The 22,638-nt window shown below is 42.6% G+C and overlaps 1 protein-coding gene across 8 annotated transcripts in view; it reads left to right on the top strand.

The window, feature by feature from the left end:
- The window catches only part of LOC135178899 (cadherin-19-like), a 149,062-nt gene that overhangs the window by 68,376 nt on the left and 58,048 nt on the right, over positions 1–22,638 (top strand). For all 8 annotated transcript variants that reach the window (XM_064150293.1, XM_064150294.1, XM_064150291.1 and 5 more), the window contains exons 4-11: positions 414–533; positions 1,247–1,411; positions 2,969–3,153; positions 4,731–4,988; positions 8,617–8,749; positions 13,073–13,194; positions 17,899–18,016; positions 19,841–20,092. In XM_064150293.1, the coding sequence (XP_064006363.1) occupies positions 414–533; positions 1,247–1,411; positions 2,969–3,153; positions 4,731–4,988; positions 8,617–8,749; positions 13,073–13,194; positions 17,899–18,016; positions 19,841–20,092 (1,353 nt within the window). The remainder of the gene's footprint in view (positions 1–413; positions 534–1,246; positions 1,412–2,968; positions 3,154–4,730; positions 4,989–8,616; positions 8,750–13,072; positions 13,195–17,898; positions 18,017–19,840; positions 20,093–22,638) is intronic.

Below are 22,638 nucleotides of genomic sequence, written 5' to 3'. Positions count from 1 at the left end.
TTCCTTATCACCAGTGGGCCTTTTGCTGCTAAAGTCTCTGTGTTTTCTTACTGTCAGGGGAAAGTCCCATAAAATCCTCTGATGAATATACAAAGGGAGGAGAAACAATTTGCTGCTCAGAAATTAGGAGGAAAGGCATCATCAGCTGTGTAGCACATCAAGCAACATAAATGCAGTGCTGAGAAGTCACACACACTTCATTTTCATTTGAACTGATGATGTGAATGCCAAACAAATAACTTCCCTTTTTAGCAACAACCTTTGGAAGGTGGAATTCACTCCTGTAAATTATCACTACTCTTTGCTCATCTGTTAAAAGGCTTTGGGAAAAGTTTATGGTTTGTAATTAAGGGATGATTTCTACAAGTAGATGATAAACATTGCTCCTTTTGTTATCTTTTGTTTTCCTTGAGATACTTCTGTTATACAGGTAACAGCTACAGATGGAGATGATCCTTCTTATGGGAATAACGCCCGTCTGCTTTACAGCCTCCTTCAGGGACAGCCCTATTTCTCTGTGGAGCCAAAGACAGGTACTGCACATGGCCTTGCACCTTGAAAGCATTCTCAAACTCAAAGTGCATGCAAGCAAAAATGCCTTTGTTCAGTTCAACACAAAGATCAGCTGCTGTCACTCTGTACTTTGAGATCACAGAATCATAGACTCAACCAAGTCGGAAGAGACCTCCAAGCTCATCCAGGCCAAACTAGCACCCAGCCCTGTGCAATCAACCAGACCATGGCACTAAGTGTTTAGCCTGGAGAAGAGGAGGCTCAGGGGGGACATCATTGCTGTCAACAACTACCTGAGGGAAGGTTGTAGCTAGGTGGGGCTTGGTCTTTTCTCCCAGGCAAACAGCAATAGAACAAGGGGACACAGACTCAAGTTGTGCCAGGGGAGCTCTAGAATGGATGTTAGGAGGAAGTTGTTGTCAGAGAGAGTGATTGGCATTGGAATGGGCTGCCCAGGGAGTTGGTGGAGTCACCATCCCTGGAGGTGTTGAAGCAAAGCCTGGCTGGGGCACTTAGTGCCATGGTCTGGTTGATTGGCCAGGGCTGGGTGCTAGGTTGGACTGGATGAGTTTGGAGCTCTCTTCCAACCTGCTTGATTCTGTGATTCTGTGATCTAGAATGCAACTCCATAACTGCCTCAAATGATGCATTTTACACCCATACTACATGGACAGATGTTGGCTGAAACAAATGAGACTATTAGATGCTATTTTCTTCTACTTTTACTTTTTAGGGGTCATCAGAATGGCTTCTGGAATGGACAGAGAAACAGCAGATCAGTACTTTGTCATCATCCAAGCCCAAGATATGGTTGGGCAAGCAGAGGCACTTTCAGCAACAGCCACTGTTACCATCTACCTGTCAGATGTCAATGACAACCCACCTAAGTTTCAACAAGGTGAGTTTAGGCTACTTCCAGGAGTTGAGGTCTTGAGGAAATTTGGACAGTGACAGATCTTTTCACAACAGGATTGGGTATTATTTTTACTTTCATCACACAGACTTAAAGCTCAAAAATGAAGAGGAAAACTTGTCCTTACAAAAGCCCTCAGACCTGCTGGCTTCATGGCTAGGCTTTGGAGAGAAACGACTTGCTAAACTGTTTTGCTTAGAGTTTGCTCTACCTCAGCCTAAATCTTAGCAATGGGATATTTACAGGCTCACAGGATGTCAGGGGTTGGAGGGGACCCAAGGAGATCATTGAGCCAAACATCCCTGACACAGCAGGACCACACAATCTAGCACAGATCACACAGGAACACATCCAGACAGGTCTTGAAAGGCTCCACAGAAGGAGACCCCACAACCTCTCTGGGCAGCCTGTGCCAGTGCTCTGGGACCCTTACAGGAAATAGGTTCCCCTTGTGTTGAGCTGGAACCTCCTGTACTGTAACTTACATCCAGTGCTCCTTATCCTATCCCAGGGAGCAGTGAGCAGAGCCTGTCCCCACTGCCTCCTGACCCCCAGCCCTCAGATTTTTATAGACATTTATTAAATCCCCTCTCAGCCTTCTCTTCTCCAGACTAAGCAGCCCCAGGTGCTTCAGCCTCTCCTCCTCAGGCACTGTTCCAGTCCCTAATCAGCCTTCTAGCCCTCCACTGGACTCTCTTGAGTTGCTCCCCATCCCTCTTAAACCAGGGAGCCCAGGACTGAACACAGTACTTAAGCTGAAGTCTCACCAGGGCAAAGTAGAGGGGAGGAGAACCTCCCTTGATCTGCTGAAGAGACTCTTCTTAATACATCCCAGCATTTCTCTGGTGTATTATATGCTGTCCCATGGATGTCATCCACCAGGGCTCCCAGATGCCTCTCCACAGGGCTGCTCTCCAGCAGATCACCTCCCAGCCTGTATTGGTGCAGTTTATTATCCCTTCCCAGGTGCAGAACTCTGCACTTGCCCTCATTGAACCTCATTTGGTTCCTCTGTGCCCAGCCCTCAGTCTGTCTAGGTCTCTCTGGATGGCAGCACAGCCTTCATCTGTCTCAGCCAAGCTTCCCAGTTTGGTGTCATCAGCAAACTTGCTGGGCAGACTCCATCCCCTTGTCAATGTCATTGATGAAGACACTGAACAACACCAGACTCATTTAGTATCATTTTTCCTCACCTTTTTTGTCCTCCCCCCCTTTTTTTTTTTATTCTTTGCAGAGAGATTGCACAAACTTTTCAGCAAACAGTGCAACCTTCACAGTCCAGGGAGTTTGTAGCAGACACAGGAGCTGCTAGCTGGGCTGCCAGGAAGGAGTGGTGACATGCAGTTGGGAAGTGATTTTCCTTGGTTCTACTCAGCTTTTTGTTCACTGCTGAAGTGAGGCTAAGAGCAGACTGGGGAGCAGAACGATTGTCATCCTCTGCTCCCAGGGTCTGACCATTGCTGTATTCGATCCATTTCCCTGACACAAGCTTCTGAGAGCCTTGGGTCACCAGAGTTGTGGCAGTAATTTTTTGTTCTTTAGAACTCTACTCTATGAGTATCTCTGAAGAGGCTCCTGTGGGCACCACTGTGGGCAGAGTCTCTGCAGAAGATGCAGACGTCGGCGAGAACGCAGCCATGAACTATTCCATTGAAGGAGACAGCTTGGATTTCTTTGACATCATTACTGACAATGAGACCCAAGAGGGAATTATCTTACTGAAAAAGGTGAGATCTCAGAAACCTTCCAATGCTGCTGTGCTAGTGTGAGCCTAGCTAGAATGTTTTGGTGAGAAGAATTAGATGCTAGGCTGTGAAAAGGAAACAAAGGTGATGTCTGCTGCACTCATAGGCTTGCTGAGACATATAAGAACAAGAACAAGAACATAGATAAGGGAGTAGCTCTCTGTCTCTTGGGGCTGCATGGACTTCTCTCTTACCTAACCTGCCATCTGTGTGACTAACTGTGCTAGTTTGAGCCTAGCTAGAATGTTTTGGTGAGAAGAATTGGATTCTAGGCTGTGAAATGGAAACAAAGGTGATGTCTGCTGCACTCATAGGCTTGCTGAGGTGTATAAAAACAAGAGCACACACATAGATAAGGGAATAGCTCTCTGTCTCTTGGGGCTGCATGAACTTCTCTTTAACCTAACCTGCCATCTGTGTGACTAATCCTTCTGCTTCCTAACTCCTCTGGCCAATCCTCCAAACTCACCTTTGACTGTAAGGCAAAGTCTGGGGTAAGGTAGAGGGGTGGGAGAAGGTGGAAGGGTGGTTGGGAGCCCCTCCTGGGGACTCAGGTTTCTAGGAGGGCTGTTGTGCTTCTGTATTACCTTTTAACTTGTATATTGCTGTCTGTAGCTGTAGATACTGTGACTATCTGCTTGTAGATTGTGCCAGCTTAGTCTGGATGATATTCCAAAGTGTGGGGGGCAGGTAACACCCAAACCATCACAACTGGAAAGAGGACTCCTCAGGCAAGCTGCCAGTTTAAAAAGGGCTCACTTCTTTGGATCCTATTAGTTTTTTTCCCCTTCCTTCTTCAGGATTTTTGATTTGGTGTATCAAGGGGATAAAAGGAAACATATTTCTCTTCCTGTTCTTTGGTTTGCTGGTTGGCCACTTCTCCAATCCTGCTGGATGCACTGATTGAAGTATCTTAATGTTATCCCTAGCTGTGCAACACAGTGCATCTCGTAGTGAGAAAACCTCTTCCATGCATCCTGTACCTTCATGGATATTTTGCACATGATATTTCCTAGTTCCCAACACTTCCTGTTAACTGATGCTAGGTTGTGGCACAGTCTTAGATTGACAGTGGAGATTTTATTAGGACATAACTTTGAAACAAACAAACAAACACTAAATACACTCAAAAATACAGCAGCTCATGTATTAAGATATGTAAGAGGCTTTGATTCTTTGTGATTGGTTTTAGAAGCACACAGGAAGATTTCAGGGTCACTGAGGCCATCATCTGAAATGATGAGAGAGTCTGAGTCTCCAGTGAAATACAGGATCCTGGATGCAATAAATGGAGTCATTTGGTTGGTTTGTTTTCTAATTGGATTTTAGAGAGAATCAGAGAATCAAGCAGGTTGGCAGAGAGCTCCAAGCTCAGCAAGTCCAACCTAGCACCCAGCCCTGGCCAATCAACCAGACCATGGCACTAAGTGCCTCATCCAGGCTTTGCTTGAACACCTCCAGGGTGTTTGGGGGTTTTAGGTAACACCCAAACCATCACAACTGCATTCAAGTCAAATCCACATCACTCTTCAAACCCACATCTCTCTCTTTCTTAACAGAGAGTGGATTATGAGAGCAAGAGGAGACACAGCATTCAAGCCAAAGTTGTGAACAGGCACACTGATGAGCGCTTTCTGGAAGCAGAACCATTTGAAGACAAAACCATTGTCAAAATCGACGTGGAAGATGCTGATGAACCTCCAGTCTTCACCTTGGAAAACTACGTGATGGAGATTGCTGAAGAGGCTGTGAGTGGCTCAGTGGTGGGCATGGTAACTGCTAGAGATCCAGACAATGATGACAGCCCAGTCAGGTACCTAACTTAAAATGTGAACAGGCCTCAATACACATGTAGGTGGGATGTCCAAGAGCTGTTTCTGCTCCTTTCCTTGGCCAAGGATTCAGTGTGGCAGCCCATGTGATTCTAGGTATTGTGGCAAGTGGCCACAGAGTCACTTCCCCACTCCTCTTACTTGCTCCCTGTGATAGGATCAGGAGCAATGGATGTAAGCCACAGCACAGGAGGTTCCACCTCAATACAAGGGGGAACTTCTTTACTATAAGGGTCTCCAGATCTCCCAGGAAAACATCCCTGTATTATCAACACTGTTCCCAGCACAAATCCAAAATGTAGCCTACTATATAGCCACTGAGAAGAAAATTTAACTCTTTTCCAGCCCAAAGCAGCACACTACATTTAAATTCTCACCTCTAGCCCCAAATGTGCATCTTGGCAAACACTTTGAGATGGGTTAAGATCTTAAACAGTGACCTGGAAAAGGCTGTGCCTAACAGCTGAGCTAGGGTACCACAGCCAAACCTGTACGTGTCTGGAGGGCTTCCAGTCTGTGCCCAATAACTTCTGGAGATATGAAGAGATGGACTCATTGCTGGGAGGCAGACAGAGAACAGCTCCACTGGCATCTGCTCAGCTCACCATGACCAAAATTTATCAGTTTCCTACGTCTATCATGATTGCCCCACAGAGATGTTATATGAAAAGAGTCCCCCAGGCTTTTAATCCCGAAAAATGATTTTGCTGTTTCTTAAGGGAGAAAACAGGTAATTAGTCTTTAACATGAGGCTTGTAATTAAAATAGCTCCTTGAGTTATTTGATGTGACTGTGTGCCGTGCAATTCAGGCAAGCTAAGACACAGGCACAAATGGATGCGACATAAAAATCATCTGTGGGGTTTAGATTCTTATTAGCAGAAATATATAGAGAGAAACATAGAATAGAATCACAGAATGTCACAGAATCATAGCATACACACACATATATATCTATATATACACATAGTTAGGTTTCAGGGGTTTAGTCAGAGCAAGGCCATATGCTATGATTTTATATTCATTTATTTACTAAGTTAGGTGTAGGTTAAAGTGAGTAAGAATAAGTAAAATATACTTGGCCTTCTTTTCCTTCCCTCCCCCCCCAAAAAAAAAAAAAAGCCTTGTTTTGTGCTTTGTTTAGATGATTGCAACACCTCCTGTGAAACATTTAAACCTAGTGTTTATCTGTAACCTTCTTAGTTTGAAATACTTTGATGGAACATGCTACAGAGTGAATGTGTATGCATGGAATCATAGGATAGAGTAGATTAGAGTAGGATAGGGATAGGACAGAATAGGAGTAGAGTAGAATAGAATAGGATAGGATAGAATAGAGTAGGATAGATTAGGATAGAATAGATTAGAACAGAATAGAATCAACCAGATTGGAAGAGACTTTCAAAATCATCCAGGCCAACCTAGCACCCAGCCCTAGCCAAACAACTACACTATGGCACTAAGTGCTTCATCCAGGCTTTGCTTGAGCACCTCCAGGGACAGCAACTTCACCATCTCCCTGAGCAGCTCATTCCAATGCCAATCACTCTTGCTGTGAAAAAAATCCTCCTAACATCCAGCCTAGACCTCCCCTGGAACAACTTGAGACTGTGTCCCCTTGTTCTATTGCTGCTTGCCTGGCAGAAGAGCCCAACCCCACCTGGCTACAGCCTCCCTGCAGGCAGCTGCAGGCAGCAATGAGCTCTGCCCTGAGCCTCCTCTGCTGCAGGCTGCACAACCCCAGCTCCCTCAGCCTCTCCTCACAGGGCTCTGCTCCAGGCCCCTCACCACCTTTGTTGCCCTTCTCTGGACACATTCCAGCACCTCAACATCTCTTTTGAATTGAGAAGCCCAGAACTGGACACAGCACTCAAGGTGTGGCCTGAACAGTGCTGAGTACAAGGGAAGAATAACCTCCCTTGTCCTGCTGCCCACACTGCTCCTGAGCCAGCCCAGGATGCCCTTGGCTATCTCGGCCACCTGGGCACACTGCTGCCTCATGTTCAGCTACTATCTACCAGTACCTCCTCAACCCAGTGACGCATATATTGCATCACTGAGCTTCCTTAAAACAGGCTGTGTCACTTTTAAAGTGTATTGGGCTCAGTGTCATGCATATGAGGCTGATTTTGACCCCATGGCTATCATTCAATGATAACAATTGCATGTATACAGAGCCAGCTCTGTTGTCTCGTGAACCACAGTTTTTCAAAGCAAAAACCAACCATGCAACAAAACCTTATAAAAAATAATGATGGAAATGATAAAGAAATAATAATGATAAAAACATAACGACCAAAAAAAAAACATAAAGATGTAAAAATAGTCAGAATAGATTTCCTAAAACTTATCCATCAAGAACCACAATGGAAATGAATAAAAACCACTAGGAATACAAAACAGCAATGTTACAAACCCCTGAACTGCCTTGGGATGCAAAGGATGAGGAATGCTTATGTTTAACAATGCAATCATGCAACAACAAAAAAAAAAAAGACCAAAATTGAATTGTAAATCCCTAAACCAGAGGTTTATAAATGTCAAATCTGTAGCTCAAGTGGTAAGAACTCTCACTGACTGTGTTTTGTTGCTTCCTTGATTTATCCTCTCACTGATGCTCAAAACAGACAAAATGTGACTATAAATAACAAGTTAGAGACTCATCCAACTGCTGGCACATAATCTGAGCCGGAGTCCTAAGTGCCTGCAGGAGATAGAAAGACTTTGCTGAGCACAGTTAAAGGTACAATAAAAGAGGGAATGGTTGCAAGTGGGAATGGAGTGGTAAGAACCTTTCAACTCTTCAAACAGGTTTTATTTCTGGGCTAAAGACTGTGCTGGGAACTGTGAGACTCAGTCTCTTTCCTATTTTTTTTTTTAATATATGTCATGAAAACCATTAGCAAATCCTCTTTCCATTTGAACCAATATCTCTGGTGTCTTTTTCAGTCCATCTCTGGCCTGTGACCAGTGGTTAGAGTTTAACAATTTGGATGGTATGTATGTATGTGCATGTGCAATGTCCACACGTGGACACCAAGAGCCTTTCCAGGCAAGACTCAGGAATGCTGAACTCATTTGCAATCACCTCCTGCATTAGGATTTTGTATGCTGCCCAGGCATCACCTCATTGCAGCTGGTTGTCTGTCTTTCTGTATAATGCCCATTCCCTCGCTGTCAGAGCATGTCAGCAATGATAAAATAGATTTGCCATTACACCTCCACTTAGCTGTTAGTGTTATTCACTCCACAAGTGGCACTTTGGCTGCTTCTTTTCAACAGAGCCATTCACCTGCTGCGAGCCTGACTTAGAAGTAAGAATGAATAATGCATTTCAGATTCAGCTCACATTAATATAGATCTGAGGCCTATTTAGTTGTATAGAAAGAAGAGCTTTGATCTTGGCAGCAGTGAATTTTACATGTTTATAAGAGTACACTTCTCATGATTTCTGAGTTATTGCAGCAAACATTTATATGTATATATGCACACTTCTGTTTTCTCAGCTGACAATAGCTTTCTATGTCCTTGCTTCCAATAGAGTATTTCATTATTAGGGAATCTCCTTGCTTCTTTTTTTTTCCTCCCCTTTCTCTTTTCTTTTTTGCAGGTACTCCATTGTTCAGGGCATGCATTTCAACAGACTGTTCAGCATCGATGAACACAATGGAACAATCCTCACAACTCAACCTCTGGACCGAGAGATAGCTTCTTGGCACAACATAACTGTTACAGCCACAGAAACAAGTGAGTAAGAAATTTAAGGGAGGCTGTGTTTTATGTGCTGTGAGCTGCAATTATCCTCTGAATATGCCTTCTTTTAGTGGGGGAAAGAATACACACTTCTTTCTCATTATGTTTCTGTTGCTTGCTACATTAAGAAGCATTATTAAAATGATTAGTAAAATAGAACTAGAATGTATTTGTGCTCCAAGGTTCTGTGCTCCTTCATAAAAGATGACCTTACAAAAAAAAAAAAAGAGAAAGGAGATTGTAATAGGATGGAGACTGTGACGCCTTCAAGTTACACTGAAGCATATGAATTGCTCCTGGAGTGCAAGATCTTATGTTAAATTAGACCCTGGTTAATTTCACACTGGATTTTTGACTAGTGTGAAATTAGCCAGGGTCTAATTTAACACCAGTGTGAAACTTGGTGGCTCATTAGTTGTGAATGTAAGGCCTAAATCAGCTAGGCTTCTCTTTGGTGACAACTGCATTTGTGAAGCACCCTTTATGTAGATTTCACCTGTCACTGCCATTTGAAAGTCAAATGCAAATTGCCTCTGTTTGTGCTTTTGGTGATCTGATTGCCCTACCTCTGGGACAACGCTCTAGAAAATTAGCAGCTGCTGCTTTATGAGGTAATATAGCAAGATTTTTGGGATAGTGCTGAAAAAACAAATCACATTCATCCTCAGAAAGGATCAAAAATCATATGAAACTAGAGTCCAATCAATAAATCAGACAGGTTTTGCCAAACACTGTTAAGCATTTTCTGGGGATTCTGTTTGGTTGATTTTTTTCCTCTTTGATTTTGGGCTTACTTTTATTCTTCTTTTATTTACTTTTAATTCTGGATCTCATTTAAGTGCTACCTATTGTTTATAGACTATAGTCTGTAGTGTAAACAATAGTAGTCTATACTATAGTCTATACAGTCTATGGTATAGTCTACATAGTTGTTTATAGATTATAGCCTGTAGTATAAACAATAGTAGTCTATACTATAGTCTATATAGTTGTTTATACACTGCACAGTATAAACAATAGCAGTCTATACTGTAGTCTATATAGTCTGTGGTATAGTCTATATAGCTGTTTACAGACTATAGTCTACAGTACAAGCGATAGTAGTCCATAATATAGTCTATGTAATCTGTGATATAGTCTATGCAGTTGTTTATAGACTGTATAGTATGAACAATAGTAGTCTATGTAGTCTATGTTATAGTCTATACAGTTATTTATAGTCTGTAGTACAAACAATAGTAGTCTATACTATTGTCTATATACTCTATAGTATAGTCTATATAGTTGTTTATAGACTACAGTATAAACAATAGTAGTGCATACTATAGTCTATGTACTCTATGGTATAGGCTATATAGTTGTTTATAGGCTACAGTCTGTAGTATAACCAATAGTAGTCCATACTATAGTCTACCCACTCTATAGTATAGTCTATATAGTTGTTTATAGACTACAGTATAACCAATAGTAGTCTATACTATAGTCTACACACTCTATAGTATAGTCTATAGAGTTGTTTATAGACTACAGTATAACCAATAGTAGTCTATACTACAGTCTATGCACTCTATAGTATAGTCTATAGAGTTGTTTATAGACTACAGTATAACCAACAGTAGTCTATACTATAGTCTATGCACTCTATACTATAGTCTATAGAGTTGTCTATACTATAGTCTATAGAGTTGTTTATAGACTACAGTATAAACAATAGTAGTATATACTATAGTCTATCCACTCTATAGTGTAGTCTATATAGTTGTTTATAGACTACAGCATAAACAATAGTAGTATATACTATAGTCTATCCACTCTATAGTATAGTCTATATAGTTGTTTATAGACTACAGTATAAACAATAGTAGTCTATACTATAGTCTATCCACTCTATAGTATAGTCTATATAGTTGTTTATAGACTACAGTATAACCAATTGTAGTCTATACTATAGTCTATATAGTAAATGTAGTCTATAGCATAAACAATAGAGTACTTTAAACACATAACAGAAAACTGCACTGTACCCTAAGGGGAGCTTTCCCTGTATATATGCAAGGTATTACTGCTAGTAGTTTAATACAGCATAGCTGGTGTCCACTTCCATTGAAGTCTTTATGTTTTTGTACTTGAGAATTGATTGGATTTTCTTCCTTTCCAGCTTCTCTGTGATTTTTTAAGCATGCCTTTATTTCTCTTTTCATTGGGCAGCAGGCAGGTGTAGGCAAAATTGATCTCTGGCATGATTTTTGCCATGTGCTATGGAAACACAGCAGGATGATTTTTGTCCTGGAGTTTTCTGTTTAGTTAAATAATAAAACAGGAAAGAACCAAATGTTACAAGTGGGCAAGTGTCTCTTGCAGAAAAAGGAAGCATTTCACAGTAATGAATTTCTTTATGGAGAAGCAGAGCCTTTATTACCCTAACATTCTCATTCTTTACTTCTTTAATGATGATATGGTCACTGTCTATAACACTCTACTGAAACGCACTGAAGTTAGGTCACCTTGGTCTGCACATACCTGAAATGATTTACAGTATGCATTTTATGCCTTGAAATACAGACATGACATACACTGTGCATGAGACATTTGGTGAATGACATTGTGGCTCCCCTGAAACCAAATCAAAATGCCATCCACACAAGATATTCATTGCAGCTAAGATATATGTTGAAACCACACCGCAGGAACAGCATCCTTAGAGGTCTATTGAGGTCCTGACATTCATAAAAGACACAAAACTTTTGCCTCTATTGAAATGACAAGGTCCAGACTTTGTTATGGATCATTCAATCCTCATACCATGGAGGCAAAATGTTTTAAAGGTACCCAGAAGTAGACCTAATTCATTACAACTTAAACACCAGCAGGCAGAAGTTACAACCTATTGAGTCATATTCCACTTTACGCCTAAACTGGTTCTAGGTGAAGAGAAATCAGTTTCCTTGGATCAGTTTTCACCTGGTTGCAGTCAGCTTCCACCTAAAACAAGGCTGAAGCACAAAGACTGTTCTAGCCAAGATGAAAGCAATAAATCCTTAAATCATCATCTTTGCTTAACATTGACTTACTGAGTCAGATGAAGATTGACTGGCAATTATTTAATTTAGGAGAGAAATATCTCCTTGAACTACAGATGACCAAGAAAAAATTCCCAGTGATAGCAACTGCCTTGAGCTTATTTTCATCCTCATTTCTCCACATGCCTATTGGAAAAGTTCACAACCACTCATAAGCAAACTTACCCACAGGAGACAACCCCAATTTTCTCACTGAATCTTGTGGAAGACATTTTCTAGCTGGTTCTAGCCCAGCTACTAGACTACAGAACTTACAGGTCTTTGAAATCATGGATCATTCAGTACTTACTTAATCACAGAATCATAAAATCATAGAATCAGCCAGGTTGGAAGAGCCCTCCAAGCTCATCCAGTCCAAACCAGCACCCAGCCCTGTCCAGTGTTTTGAAAGGACTCTGACAGTTCATAAACTTCAGTAAATTAGAACAGCTCTAATGATATCACAGAAGGACCAGCACTGTGAAACTGCTGAGTAGCAAGCCCTTTATCTCTGTGGTAGCTGCTTTTGCTGCCATTTCCATTGGGGAGAGACTCAAAGTTATCAGCACAAATGCCATAAGATCCAAGAAAACAAATGTTAGCTCCAAGCAACTAGTGAATTATACATTAAAAAAAAACAATGTGAGAACCAACCAAACCCAGACAGTTTAAAGTAAGGCAAAAAGGAGGATTTTTTTTTCCCCTCTTAAAGGTCCACATGAGTAATTCAAGAAAATTAGGACAAGGGAGGTTATTCTGCCCCTGTACTCAGCACTGCTCAGGCCACACCTTGAGTGCTGTGTCCAGTTCTGGGCTCCTCAATTCAAGAGAGATGTTGAGGTGCTGGAAGGTATCCAGAGCAGGGCAGCAAGGCTGGTGAGGGTACTGGAGCACAGCCCTGAGAGGAGAGGCTGAGGGAGCTGGGGGTGTGCAACCTGGAGAACAGGAGGCTCAGGGCAGACCTGTGCCTCACTACAACCTCCTTTTAGGTAGCTGTAGAGGGCAATAAGGTCCCCTCTCAGCCTCCTCTTCTCCAGACTAAACAAGCCCAGCTCCCTCAGCCACTCCTCATAGGAGTAGAATGAATGATAGCAACATTTTGAAAGCATTGGAGTTTTGGTGAAATTCTCTCTCAGAGCTTCACACATCAGAACGTTAAAGAAGAGGAAGAGTAACAGAATTTCCTCAAGTAGATTACAACTTCTCATGACTGCTTTTTTCTTTTTGTTCTTTTATTTTTCTTCTTTTTAACCCTCAGGAAATCCTGAAATGATTTCAGAAGCCACTGTGTATATCCAAGTTCTGGATGTCAATGATCATGCCCCAGAATTCCCTAAATATTATGAAACTTTTGTTTGTGAAAATGCAGTTTCTGGCCAGGTAAGTGTGAAGGAGTCAGCTCTCACTTTTCTCAGCACTAAGAAGATTTGGTCTGAGGGGTTTCTATTTCCTTTCAGATTTGTTGCTCCATTACTGTTAGCACAAACTCTGCTTCTGCCTGCTTTTAAAGTTGGTTGATTGGGTAGGGCTGGGGGCTAGGTTGGACTGGATGAGCTTGGAGGTCTCTTCCAACCTGGCTGATTCTATGATTCAGTGATACTGTGTATATACATATATAGAGAGAGGATCAGTGGAATATAAAGAGAGGATCAGTGGAGAAAGTGGCACTGTAAAGAAGGACAATGATGTAAAAAATGAAATGCTTTGAACACAAGATACAGAACTATTCCTGCTTAACATTGAGCTACCTGAATGAGGACAAAGCAGGATATTTTGGTTTAACCTTTTTATAGGCAGGCAAAATGTTACATTGGATGTGATTGATTGATTGATTGATTGATATGGGGTTTTTCTGTTCTTCAGTTTTTCATTGCTGCAGGGTTTGATTTTGTTGGGGTTTTTTCTTCAGTTTTTCTTTGCTACAATTTTTGGGTTTGGGTTTATTTAGTTTTTCATTGCTGCAGGTTTTGGGTTTGAGTTTATTTAGTTTTTCATTGCTGCAGGTTTTGGGTTTGGGTTTATTTAGTTTTTCATTGCTGCAGGTTTTGGGTTTGGGTTTATTTAGTTTTTCATTGCTGCAGGTTTTGGGTTTGAGTTTATTTAGTTTTTCATTGCTACAGGTTTTGGTTCTGGTTTTTATTTTTTCTTTAGCTTTTCATTGCCACAAGTTTGATATTTAGGGTTTCTTAGTATTTACTTTTTCATTGGTGCAAGTTTTGATTTTGGCTTTTTGTTCTTTAATTTTTCATTGCTGCAGGGTTTGATTGTTTTTTTTTTCCTTCAGTTTTTTATTGCTACAGGTTTTGGGTTTGGGTTTATTTAGTTTATCATTGCTACAGGTTTTGTTTGGTTTTTTTTCCTTTAGTTTTTATTTGATACAGGTTTTGGGCTTGCTGGTTTTTTTTTCCTTCAGTTTTTCATTGCTGCAGGTTTTGCTTTTGTTTATTTTTTCTTTAGTTTTTCATAGTTACAGGTTTTAACCTTTTTTTTCCTTTACCTTTTCATTGCTACAGAACCAAAGACATCTTTATTGTACACTTCGACTCTAATGTTAAATTATCTTCTCACTGATAGATGATCTTAAGAAGAGCATCAGGAAATTGCTACTAAAATGCATAATTATCACAGCCAACATTCATGAGCTTTTCATTCAATATTTGTGACTTAGAATTGATAAGTGAACTCCTTCAGTGATATTATGCTGTTTTGGTTGGCTGATTTTTGTTTCTTTCTTTGGTTTTGTTCAGGGTATTTTATTACTTTTAACTCACAGTAGGGGGAGAATCTTCACTTTCATCATTAAGAAGCCCAAAAGTTGAAAAATTATTTTAGAGCTGTTCTGATTGTCCACTGAATAATACAATTTACATTTCAGAAGAATACATTTAAGCAGTTGAAGGGCTTAATCAGGACACTGCATAACCTTTTTATCTTAGCCATATTTTTGCAATCATAGAATCAAGCAGGTTGGAAGAGCCCTCCAAGCTTATTCAGTCCAACCTAGCACCCAGCCCTGGCCAATCAACCAGACTATGGCACTAAGTGCCTCATCCAGGCATTTCCTGAACACCTCTGTCACCTCCCTGGGCAGCCCATTCCACTGCCAATCACTCTCTCTGCCAACAACTTCCTCCTAACATCCAGCCTGGACCTCCCCTGGCACAACTTGAGACTGCTTACGTGCTACAAACTGAGATCAAAGTTTGTATGATACTCTATAACATTTCAATTTCTCAATCCATCTAGCTGGAAATTATACCCTGAGAGGCATTCTCAGTTATGTGCCACAGCTCTGCAATTCACTTACTTCTCTGTTCTCATCTGAATTGTCCACTTCTGTCAAATGCTCTGTTTACAACCTCTGGTTTATAGTGATTGGGGGAAAAGGAGGAAAAACACTTCAGAAGGAAAGATACTGTTGGAAATTAAGGTTCCTTTTTCTTGATGCCTTCCTGTTTTACTGTAAAAGCAACATAGAGCCATGTGGCAAAAGCAGTTGTTTTTTATAGCCTTGGAATACACTTGGCTATGATAAAGAATGTGAAGCATATCATGAATAAAACTAATTGTTGTCCTAATTATCCAGACTCAGAAGCAGTTGATAGTAGCTTCAACCTAGAGCAGAATGCTTGTTTTAATGGTTCAGATTTTCCAGAAGATGATTAAGAAGTCCTTTGCCTTTTTTTGTTTGATGTGTGTTGACCTTCATGTTCCTGTAGAGAGGTTTTGTGTGGGTTACAGGCACATTTAGCTTAGCCTGTGAAAGAGACTCAAACAATAGCATTACATTTTTGTCTAAGGAACTATAAATGGAAGTTTGACAATAAAATTGGAAGTCAGGAAGATGGATAGGTAGGTTTTGGCATCATTCTGTATTGACTCATCACATTCATTAAATGTTTTGAGTGGATTTTTCACTATCCATTTCATGTTATGGTTCTGCACTCTGCTAGAACCCAGGGCAGCTGCATACTAACCACAACTAAAGAGCTTTTTGTACACTGACAAACCACTCTCACTGCACTACCTCCACTCTGCTAGAACCCAGGGCAGCTGTACACTAACCACAACTAAAGAGCTTTTTGTATACTGACAAATTTGTAAAGAAAATTTTGCAAGACAAATAACACTCCCACAGCCATTCACAGAATCATAGAATCAGTCAGGGTTGGAAGGCACCACAAGGAGCAGCCAGTTCCAACCCCCTGCCATGCCCAGGGACACCCTACCCTAGAGCAGGCTGCACACAGCCTCATCCAGCCTGGCCTTAAACACCTCCAGCCATGGGGCTCAACCACCTCCCTGGGCAACCCAGTCCAGCCTCTCACCACTCAACAACTTTCTTCTCACATCCAGTCACAATCTCCCCACCTCCAGCTTTGCTCCATTCCCCCCAGTCCTGTCACTCCCTGAGAGCCTAAAAAGTCCCTCCCCAGCTTTTTTGTAGGCCCCCTTTCAGATACTGAGAGGCCACGATGAGATCCCCTGGGAGCCTCCTCTGCTCCAGCCTGCACAGCCCCAACTCTTTCAGTCTGTGCTCACAGCAGAGCTGCTGCAGCCCTCTGAGCATCCTTGTGGCCCTTCTCATGACACACTCCAGCATCTCCACATCCCTCTTGTAATGGAGGCTCCAGAACTGAATGCAGTTAAGAACAGTTTGCAGAAATTCCCTTCTTTACAAAGTAATTAATCAATGGTAAATCATAGGTGCCACCAATATCTGAAAGTCCCTCACAGATGATACTTAAAAGTTGAAAGTGCAGATGGATTGGATGGATGGGGGAAGCTGAGAGCATCAAGCTACATCTTTCTTGTGACCTTTGATCAAAAGAGCTCCTGCTGTTCCCAGGAGTGATCCCAACCTTCTAGGAAAGAAAGAGTGAATGAGGCTCACCTACCATGAACTTAAATCAGGTTTTCATGACCGATCAAGTGAATTAATCTCAGTTTTAAAGAACTGAACATTTTCAGAAGGACTGCTGGATTATTGAAGCACCTAGATTGATGAGAAATAAATTAGACAGCAATTAAATTTCAGCCCAGTCAATACAACAGCTCTTAGAACCTTGCAGAAGTAGCACAGCAGTCACTCCATTTTCTTTGCACACTAAAATGTGTGTGTGGAGGTTTTAAAACCTTGAGTCACCAACAATAAGTGCAGTTTCTCAGTCTGTGATGCCAGTTTCCCTGATGAAAAGCTAAAATCTCCTAGGTTAGCTGTACAAAAGCCTAGGAAACTAGAAAAGGGGGGGTGGAGACAGTTTCCTTGTCTCTGGATGATTCTCCCTTTAGAGTCAGCAGAATCAGAGTTGCCTATTTCTATCTGAATATTTTATAGCCTCATCTGTGTTTTGCTGAATCTTAAGAGAAGTGATAGAGTGAGAAATTACAGAATCAGTCAGGGTTGGAAGGGACCACAAGGATCATCTACTTCCAACCCTACAACCTACCCTACATCAGGCTGCCCACAGCCTCATCCACCTGAAACACCTCCAGAAATGGAGCCTCAACCACTTCCCTGGGCAACCTAGTCCAGGCTCTCACCACTCTCATGCTCAACAACTTCCTCCTCAGGTCCAGTCTGAACCTACCCATGTCCAGCTTTGCTCCATTCCCCCCAGTCCTCTCACTCCCTGAATTGATTGGCTAGGGCTGGGTGCTAGGTTGGACTGGATGGGCTTGGAGTTCTCTTCCAACCTGCTTGATTCAATGATTACATATATATATACACGTGTGTGTGTGTGTGTGTATAAACCTACTCTTCTCATGTATGTAAATTCCATTTGCCTCCTGTCTTTTGATCCAAAAAAATCTTTAGTATTTCCCCAAGATTTTGATGTCTTCCTCTCTGAAGCACATGAAAACCCAAAGCAGAGTGTTTGCAAAACGTGTCTCAAGGAAACTGGTTGTGTATGAGAGGTATACACTTATTTGTGACTGCCTGACATGCACTCAATATGTATTCATGGATCACATCTCTACATCAACAGTTTAACATGCTTGAGATGTCTTTTTATTGTTTTAAAGGTCAAGCAAATACTTTCATTCTCCAGCAATCCTGTTTTTTTCCTGTCTTTTCCCCAGCTCATTCAAAGCATCAGCGCTGTGGATAAAGATGACTCACCACAAGGTCACCATTTTCACTTCTCACTGGCTCAGGAAGCTGCAAGCAACTCAAGTTTTACTGTCAAAGATAACCAAGGTGCCATTCATGTATCTCTTTAAGACCAGCCTGATAAAACACACATAGTGCTCCTCACATCACCAATTCCATAAGCATTTCCACTTGGATAGAAATTGTTGTTGTAGTGTGCTAGTTTGAGCCTAGCTGGGATATTTTGGTGAGAGGAATTAGGTCACAGGCTGTGCAAAGGAAAGAAGGGTGATGTCTACTGCACTCATAGGCTTGCTGAGATGTGTAAGAACATTTTCTGAAGTGTGAGGAGGGGTGGGTAACACACAAACCTCACATACAGGATGTGAATGTGTCAGGAGGTGCCTCTCAAAGCAGCAATTCAGTAATAATCAGAGAGTTTATTTTTGTTAAACACCTTTTTAGCATAAACAGCAAACGACAGTTTTTTCTTTCAAGGAAATAAAAAGTTGGTTAGATAGATAGAAAATACAACTCTATTCCCTGAAACTACTTCTCTCACTGTATGATATGGCAGGGGATTGCAGCTCTCATGTTGAAAAATTATCTATTTCTCAAAGAAACAAGAGTCAGAAACAGAACATTGCTGTTCTGTAAGTCTGTCACCTCATAGAATGGCTTAGGTTGGAAGGGACCTCAAGGATCACCCAGTTCCAACCCCATGCCATAGGCAGGGACACCTCCCACTAGAACAGGTCACTCAAGGCCTCATCCAACCTGGCCTTGAATACCTCCAGGCAGGGAGCAGCCACAACCTCCCTGGGCAACCTGTGCCAGTGTCTCACCACCCTCACTGCAAACAACTTCTTCCTAACATCCAGTTTAAATCTCCCCTCTGCCAGTTTAAACCCATTGCTCCTCATCCTGTCATTACAAGACCTTGTCAATAGCTCCTCCTCAGCATTCATGTAGGCCCCTTTAGACACTGCAAGGCCATTCCAAGGTCTCCTTGGAGTCTTCTCTTCTCCAGGCTGCAGAGCCCCAACTCTCTCAGCCTGTCCTCAGAGCAGAGCTGCTGCAGCCCTCTCAGCATCTTGGTGGCCTCCTCTGGACTTGCTCACATTCAGTGATTCTGTGCTCCATAGCCTTCCTGAAAGTGTTCAGGACCAGGTTGGATGAGTCCTTGAGCAACCTGTTCTAGTGGGAGGTGTCCCTGCCTATGGCAGGGGGTTGGAACTGGATGATCTTTGAGGTCCCTTCCCACTTAAACCACTCTATGATTCTAAGAGCTGAACTTCAAGATGCTTACTGAGTTTTATATAGAACTGATTGCTGAACTCTGGTAGTTGCAAATCCAAGGAGAGCCTCTAGCAACTTTTGCCTAATTTACATAGCAGGAGCTGAGCTATCTCCAGTTTTTGAGTCCTTGAACGACATAAAGCATTATTTTAGTGGACATTTTCCTCTCTTTTTTGCTTCTTTCCCTTGTCACCTGCTTTCTCTGGGTGCTGCCAGATACACTTTTGAAGCCTTCTGAATGGTAAACTGTCTCTATTTCATCTGTGAACCGCTGGACTGAGAGCAGCTGCTTGCATGGAGCTGTGCTCTAAACCAATTAGAAAGGCTGAGCAGATGTCAGGTACAGAACACGGTGGGGGACTTTCAGCTCTGAATATTGCAAACAGGAGCTCCTGTATCACATTTGGTTATGTCCCCTGATATATATCCATCTTTTTAAGAAGCAATTATTCATGACTGACACAAAAATAAAACCCACACCACGTGTTAGTGCCTACTTTCACCTTTAAGTCTGAGAATAGGTAGCTTTGCACAGTACCATTGTTTCCAAATAGGTCAGACTCCACTGGAGCTTTACTGTGGCCGCTAAAAAGAGTGATAAGTGCCTATCATGCATAACAATTTGTCTTCTAGACAACACAGCTGGAATTTTCACAGCAAAAAGTGGCTTCAGCAGGCAAGAGGAGTTTGCTTTCTTCTTGCCAATCATCATTCTGGATAATGGAACCCCACCACTGACAAGCACAAATACGCTTACTGTCACTGTCTGTGACTGTGACACCGAAGTTAAGATCGTCTACTGTCGATACAGAGCCTTCATGTATGCCATGGGTCTCAGCACAGAGGCTTTAGTTGCTGTTTTGGCTTGCATACTAATACTTCTAGGTAAGTATGAGTAAGAGAAATTGCTTTAGTTCCTTCTCACAGTAGGCTCAATTAAGCAACAAATCTGTCGCCTTGACTGTAAGCCTGCAAGTATCATAGAATCAAGCAGGTTGGCAGAGACCTCCAAGAGCATCCAGTCCAACCTAGCACCCAGCCCCATCCAATCAACCAGACCATGGCACTAAGTGCCTCAGCCAGGCTTTTCTTCAACACCTCCAGGGATGGCAACTCCACCACCTCCCTGGGCAGCCCATTCCAATGCCAATCACTCTCTCTGCCAACAACTTCCTCCTAACATCCAGCCTGAACCTCCCTTGGCACAACTTGAGACTGTGTCCCCTTGTTCTGTTGCTGGGAAAAGAGACTGACCCCACCTGGCTACAGCCTCCCTTCAGGCAGCTGCAGGCAGCAATGAGCTCTGCCCTGAGCCTCCTCTGCTGCAGGCTGCACACCCCCAGCTCCCTCAGCCTCTCCTCACAGGGCTCTGCTCCAGGCCTCTCCTCACAGGGCTGTGCTCCAATCCTCTCCCCAGCCTTGCTGCCCTTTTCTGGGCACATTCCAGTATCTGTACTGTGTTTAAGTACTGTGCAACTGAGGAACAAAATACAGTAAGGCAAAGCAAGTGTCCCATTTATTTTCTGTTTCCTCCTGACATCTTTCTCCACTCATGGGGCACCAAATTAATGTCCATTACATTCAGGAGGTTGCAGCTGTCAAAAGCAGGTCTGAATGTTTCAAAATTCTTGGAGGTCTCTTCCAACCTGGTTGATTCTGTGATTCTATTTACAAGGTCTTGTAATGACAGGATGAGAGGTAATGGGTTTAAATTGGTAGAGAGGAGATTGTTAAGAAGAAGTTCTTTCCAGTGAGGAAATAACTGGCACAGGTTGCCCAGGGAGGTTGTGTCTGCTCCCACGCTGGAAGTATTCAAGGGCAGGTTTGATATGGCCTTGAGTGACTTATTCTAGTGAGAGGTGTCCCTGCCTATGATGGGGGGTTGGAGCTGAATGATCCTTGAGGTCCCTTCCAACCTAAACCATTCTATGATGCTGTGAAAATATTCTGGCCCTGCAAACTGCCATGCATAGTTGGCACACAGCACTTAAAGCCAGAGCAATCAAGTGAAAGAGTGCAGAGCAAATAGGTAGGAATTAAATTAACTTCTTCAGGTCACTCACACCTCCAAATGAGTTAAAATCCTCTCATTGTTAGTCGTTGCATCACGTTATGACCTGTGCAAAAAAAATCACAGTGCACAAAGCACTTATTAAATAGAACTGCAGTAAGATTCAGGGGGGAAAAAAAGCAGCTGAAATCATTAATCTCTGTGAAAGGCAGAGGCTATTTCAGAGAGATCATTCAGCTAAAAATAAGTGAGGGAGGATTAAAAAATACCATGGCTTAAAACAAAACTTAAAAAAGCTGTCATGTATGGGAGGAAGAATTTGCTCTCATGGCATCCTGGCTTCTGTTAGAAACACAGTGGTCATCAGGAACAGGGAGGTGGATGTTAGGAGGAAGGTCTTGCCAGAGAGTGACTGGCATTGGAATGAGCTGCCCAGGGAGGTGGTGGAGTCACTGTCACTGGAAGTGTTCAAGAAAAGCCTGGATGAGGCACTTACTGCCATGGTCTGGTTGATTGGCTAGGGCTGGGTGCTAGATTGGACTGGATGATCTTGGAGGTCTCTCCCAACCTGGTTGATTCTGTGATTGTGTTCAGTTCTGGGCCACTCACTACAGGAAGGATGTTGAGGTTCTGGAACATGTTCAGAGAAGGACAACAGGACTGGAGAGGGCCTGCAGCAACTGACCTGCGAGGAGCTGGGAGTGTTCAGAGTACAGGAGGTTGAGGGGAGACCTTATTGCTCTCTACAACTACCTGAAAGGAGGTTGGAGCAAGGAGGGGGCAGCCTCTTCTCCTTGGTGGCAAGCAACAGGTCTAGAGGAAGTGGTTTCAAGCTACCCAGGGAGGTTCAGGCTCAATGCTAGGAAATATTTCTTCACAGAGAGAGTTATCAAACAGTGGAATGATCTGCCTAGGGCAGTGGTGGAGTTGTCACCTGTGGAGCTGTTTAAGCAGCCTGTAGGCCTGGTGCTTATGGACATGGTTTAGGACGGACCCTGAACTGGGTTGAAGGTTGGACTGGATGATGATGGAGGTCTCTTCCAAATGGAAGTTTTCTGTGGTGGTACAAAACGTAGTGCTAAAATCATAGCCTTCAAATTTCCAAAGCAGCACTGCGGCAATAAGCAAACTACAGCCTTGAGTGTGGGACCGAATAATTCACCCAGACGAGGAGGACATCAGGGCCATGTTTCCCCCTCGGTTTTCCTGGAGCGGTGATGTGAGAGACAGTGTGAGCCCAAGATTCCAGGTCAGAACGTGGAATCGACATATGAGGTCACAAACCAAAACAGTTTCCCAAAGCAGACCCTGTGTCTCCACCAATTTCAGTCTCACATCTACCGAAGGAGCTGCTCCATTTCACTCATTTCTTTCCTAAGTGCCTTTGCAGCCATTTTCCCACCGCCTACCCTGCTCATCA

This window comes from Pogoniulus pusillus, chromosome 10, assembly GCF_015220805.1.
Source record: "Pogoniulus pusillus isolate bPogPus1 chromosome 10, bPogPus1.pri, whole genome shotgun sequence".
Lineage (NCBI taxonomy): Eukaryota > Metazoa > Chordata > Aves > Piciformes > Lybiidae > Pogoniulus > Pogoniulus pusillus.
The sequence above is the reverse complement of the archived record's forward strand: the minus strand, read 5'-3'. Positions and strand labels throughout refer to the sequence as shown.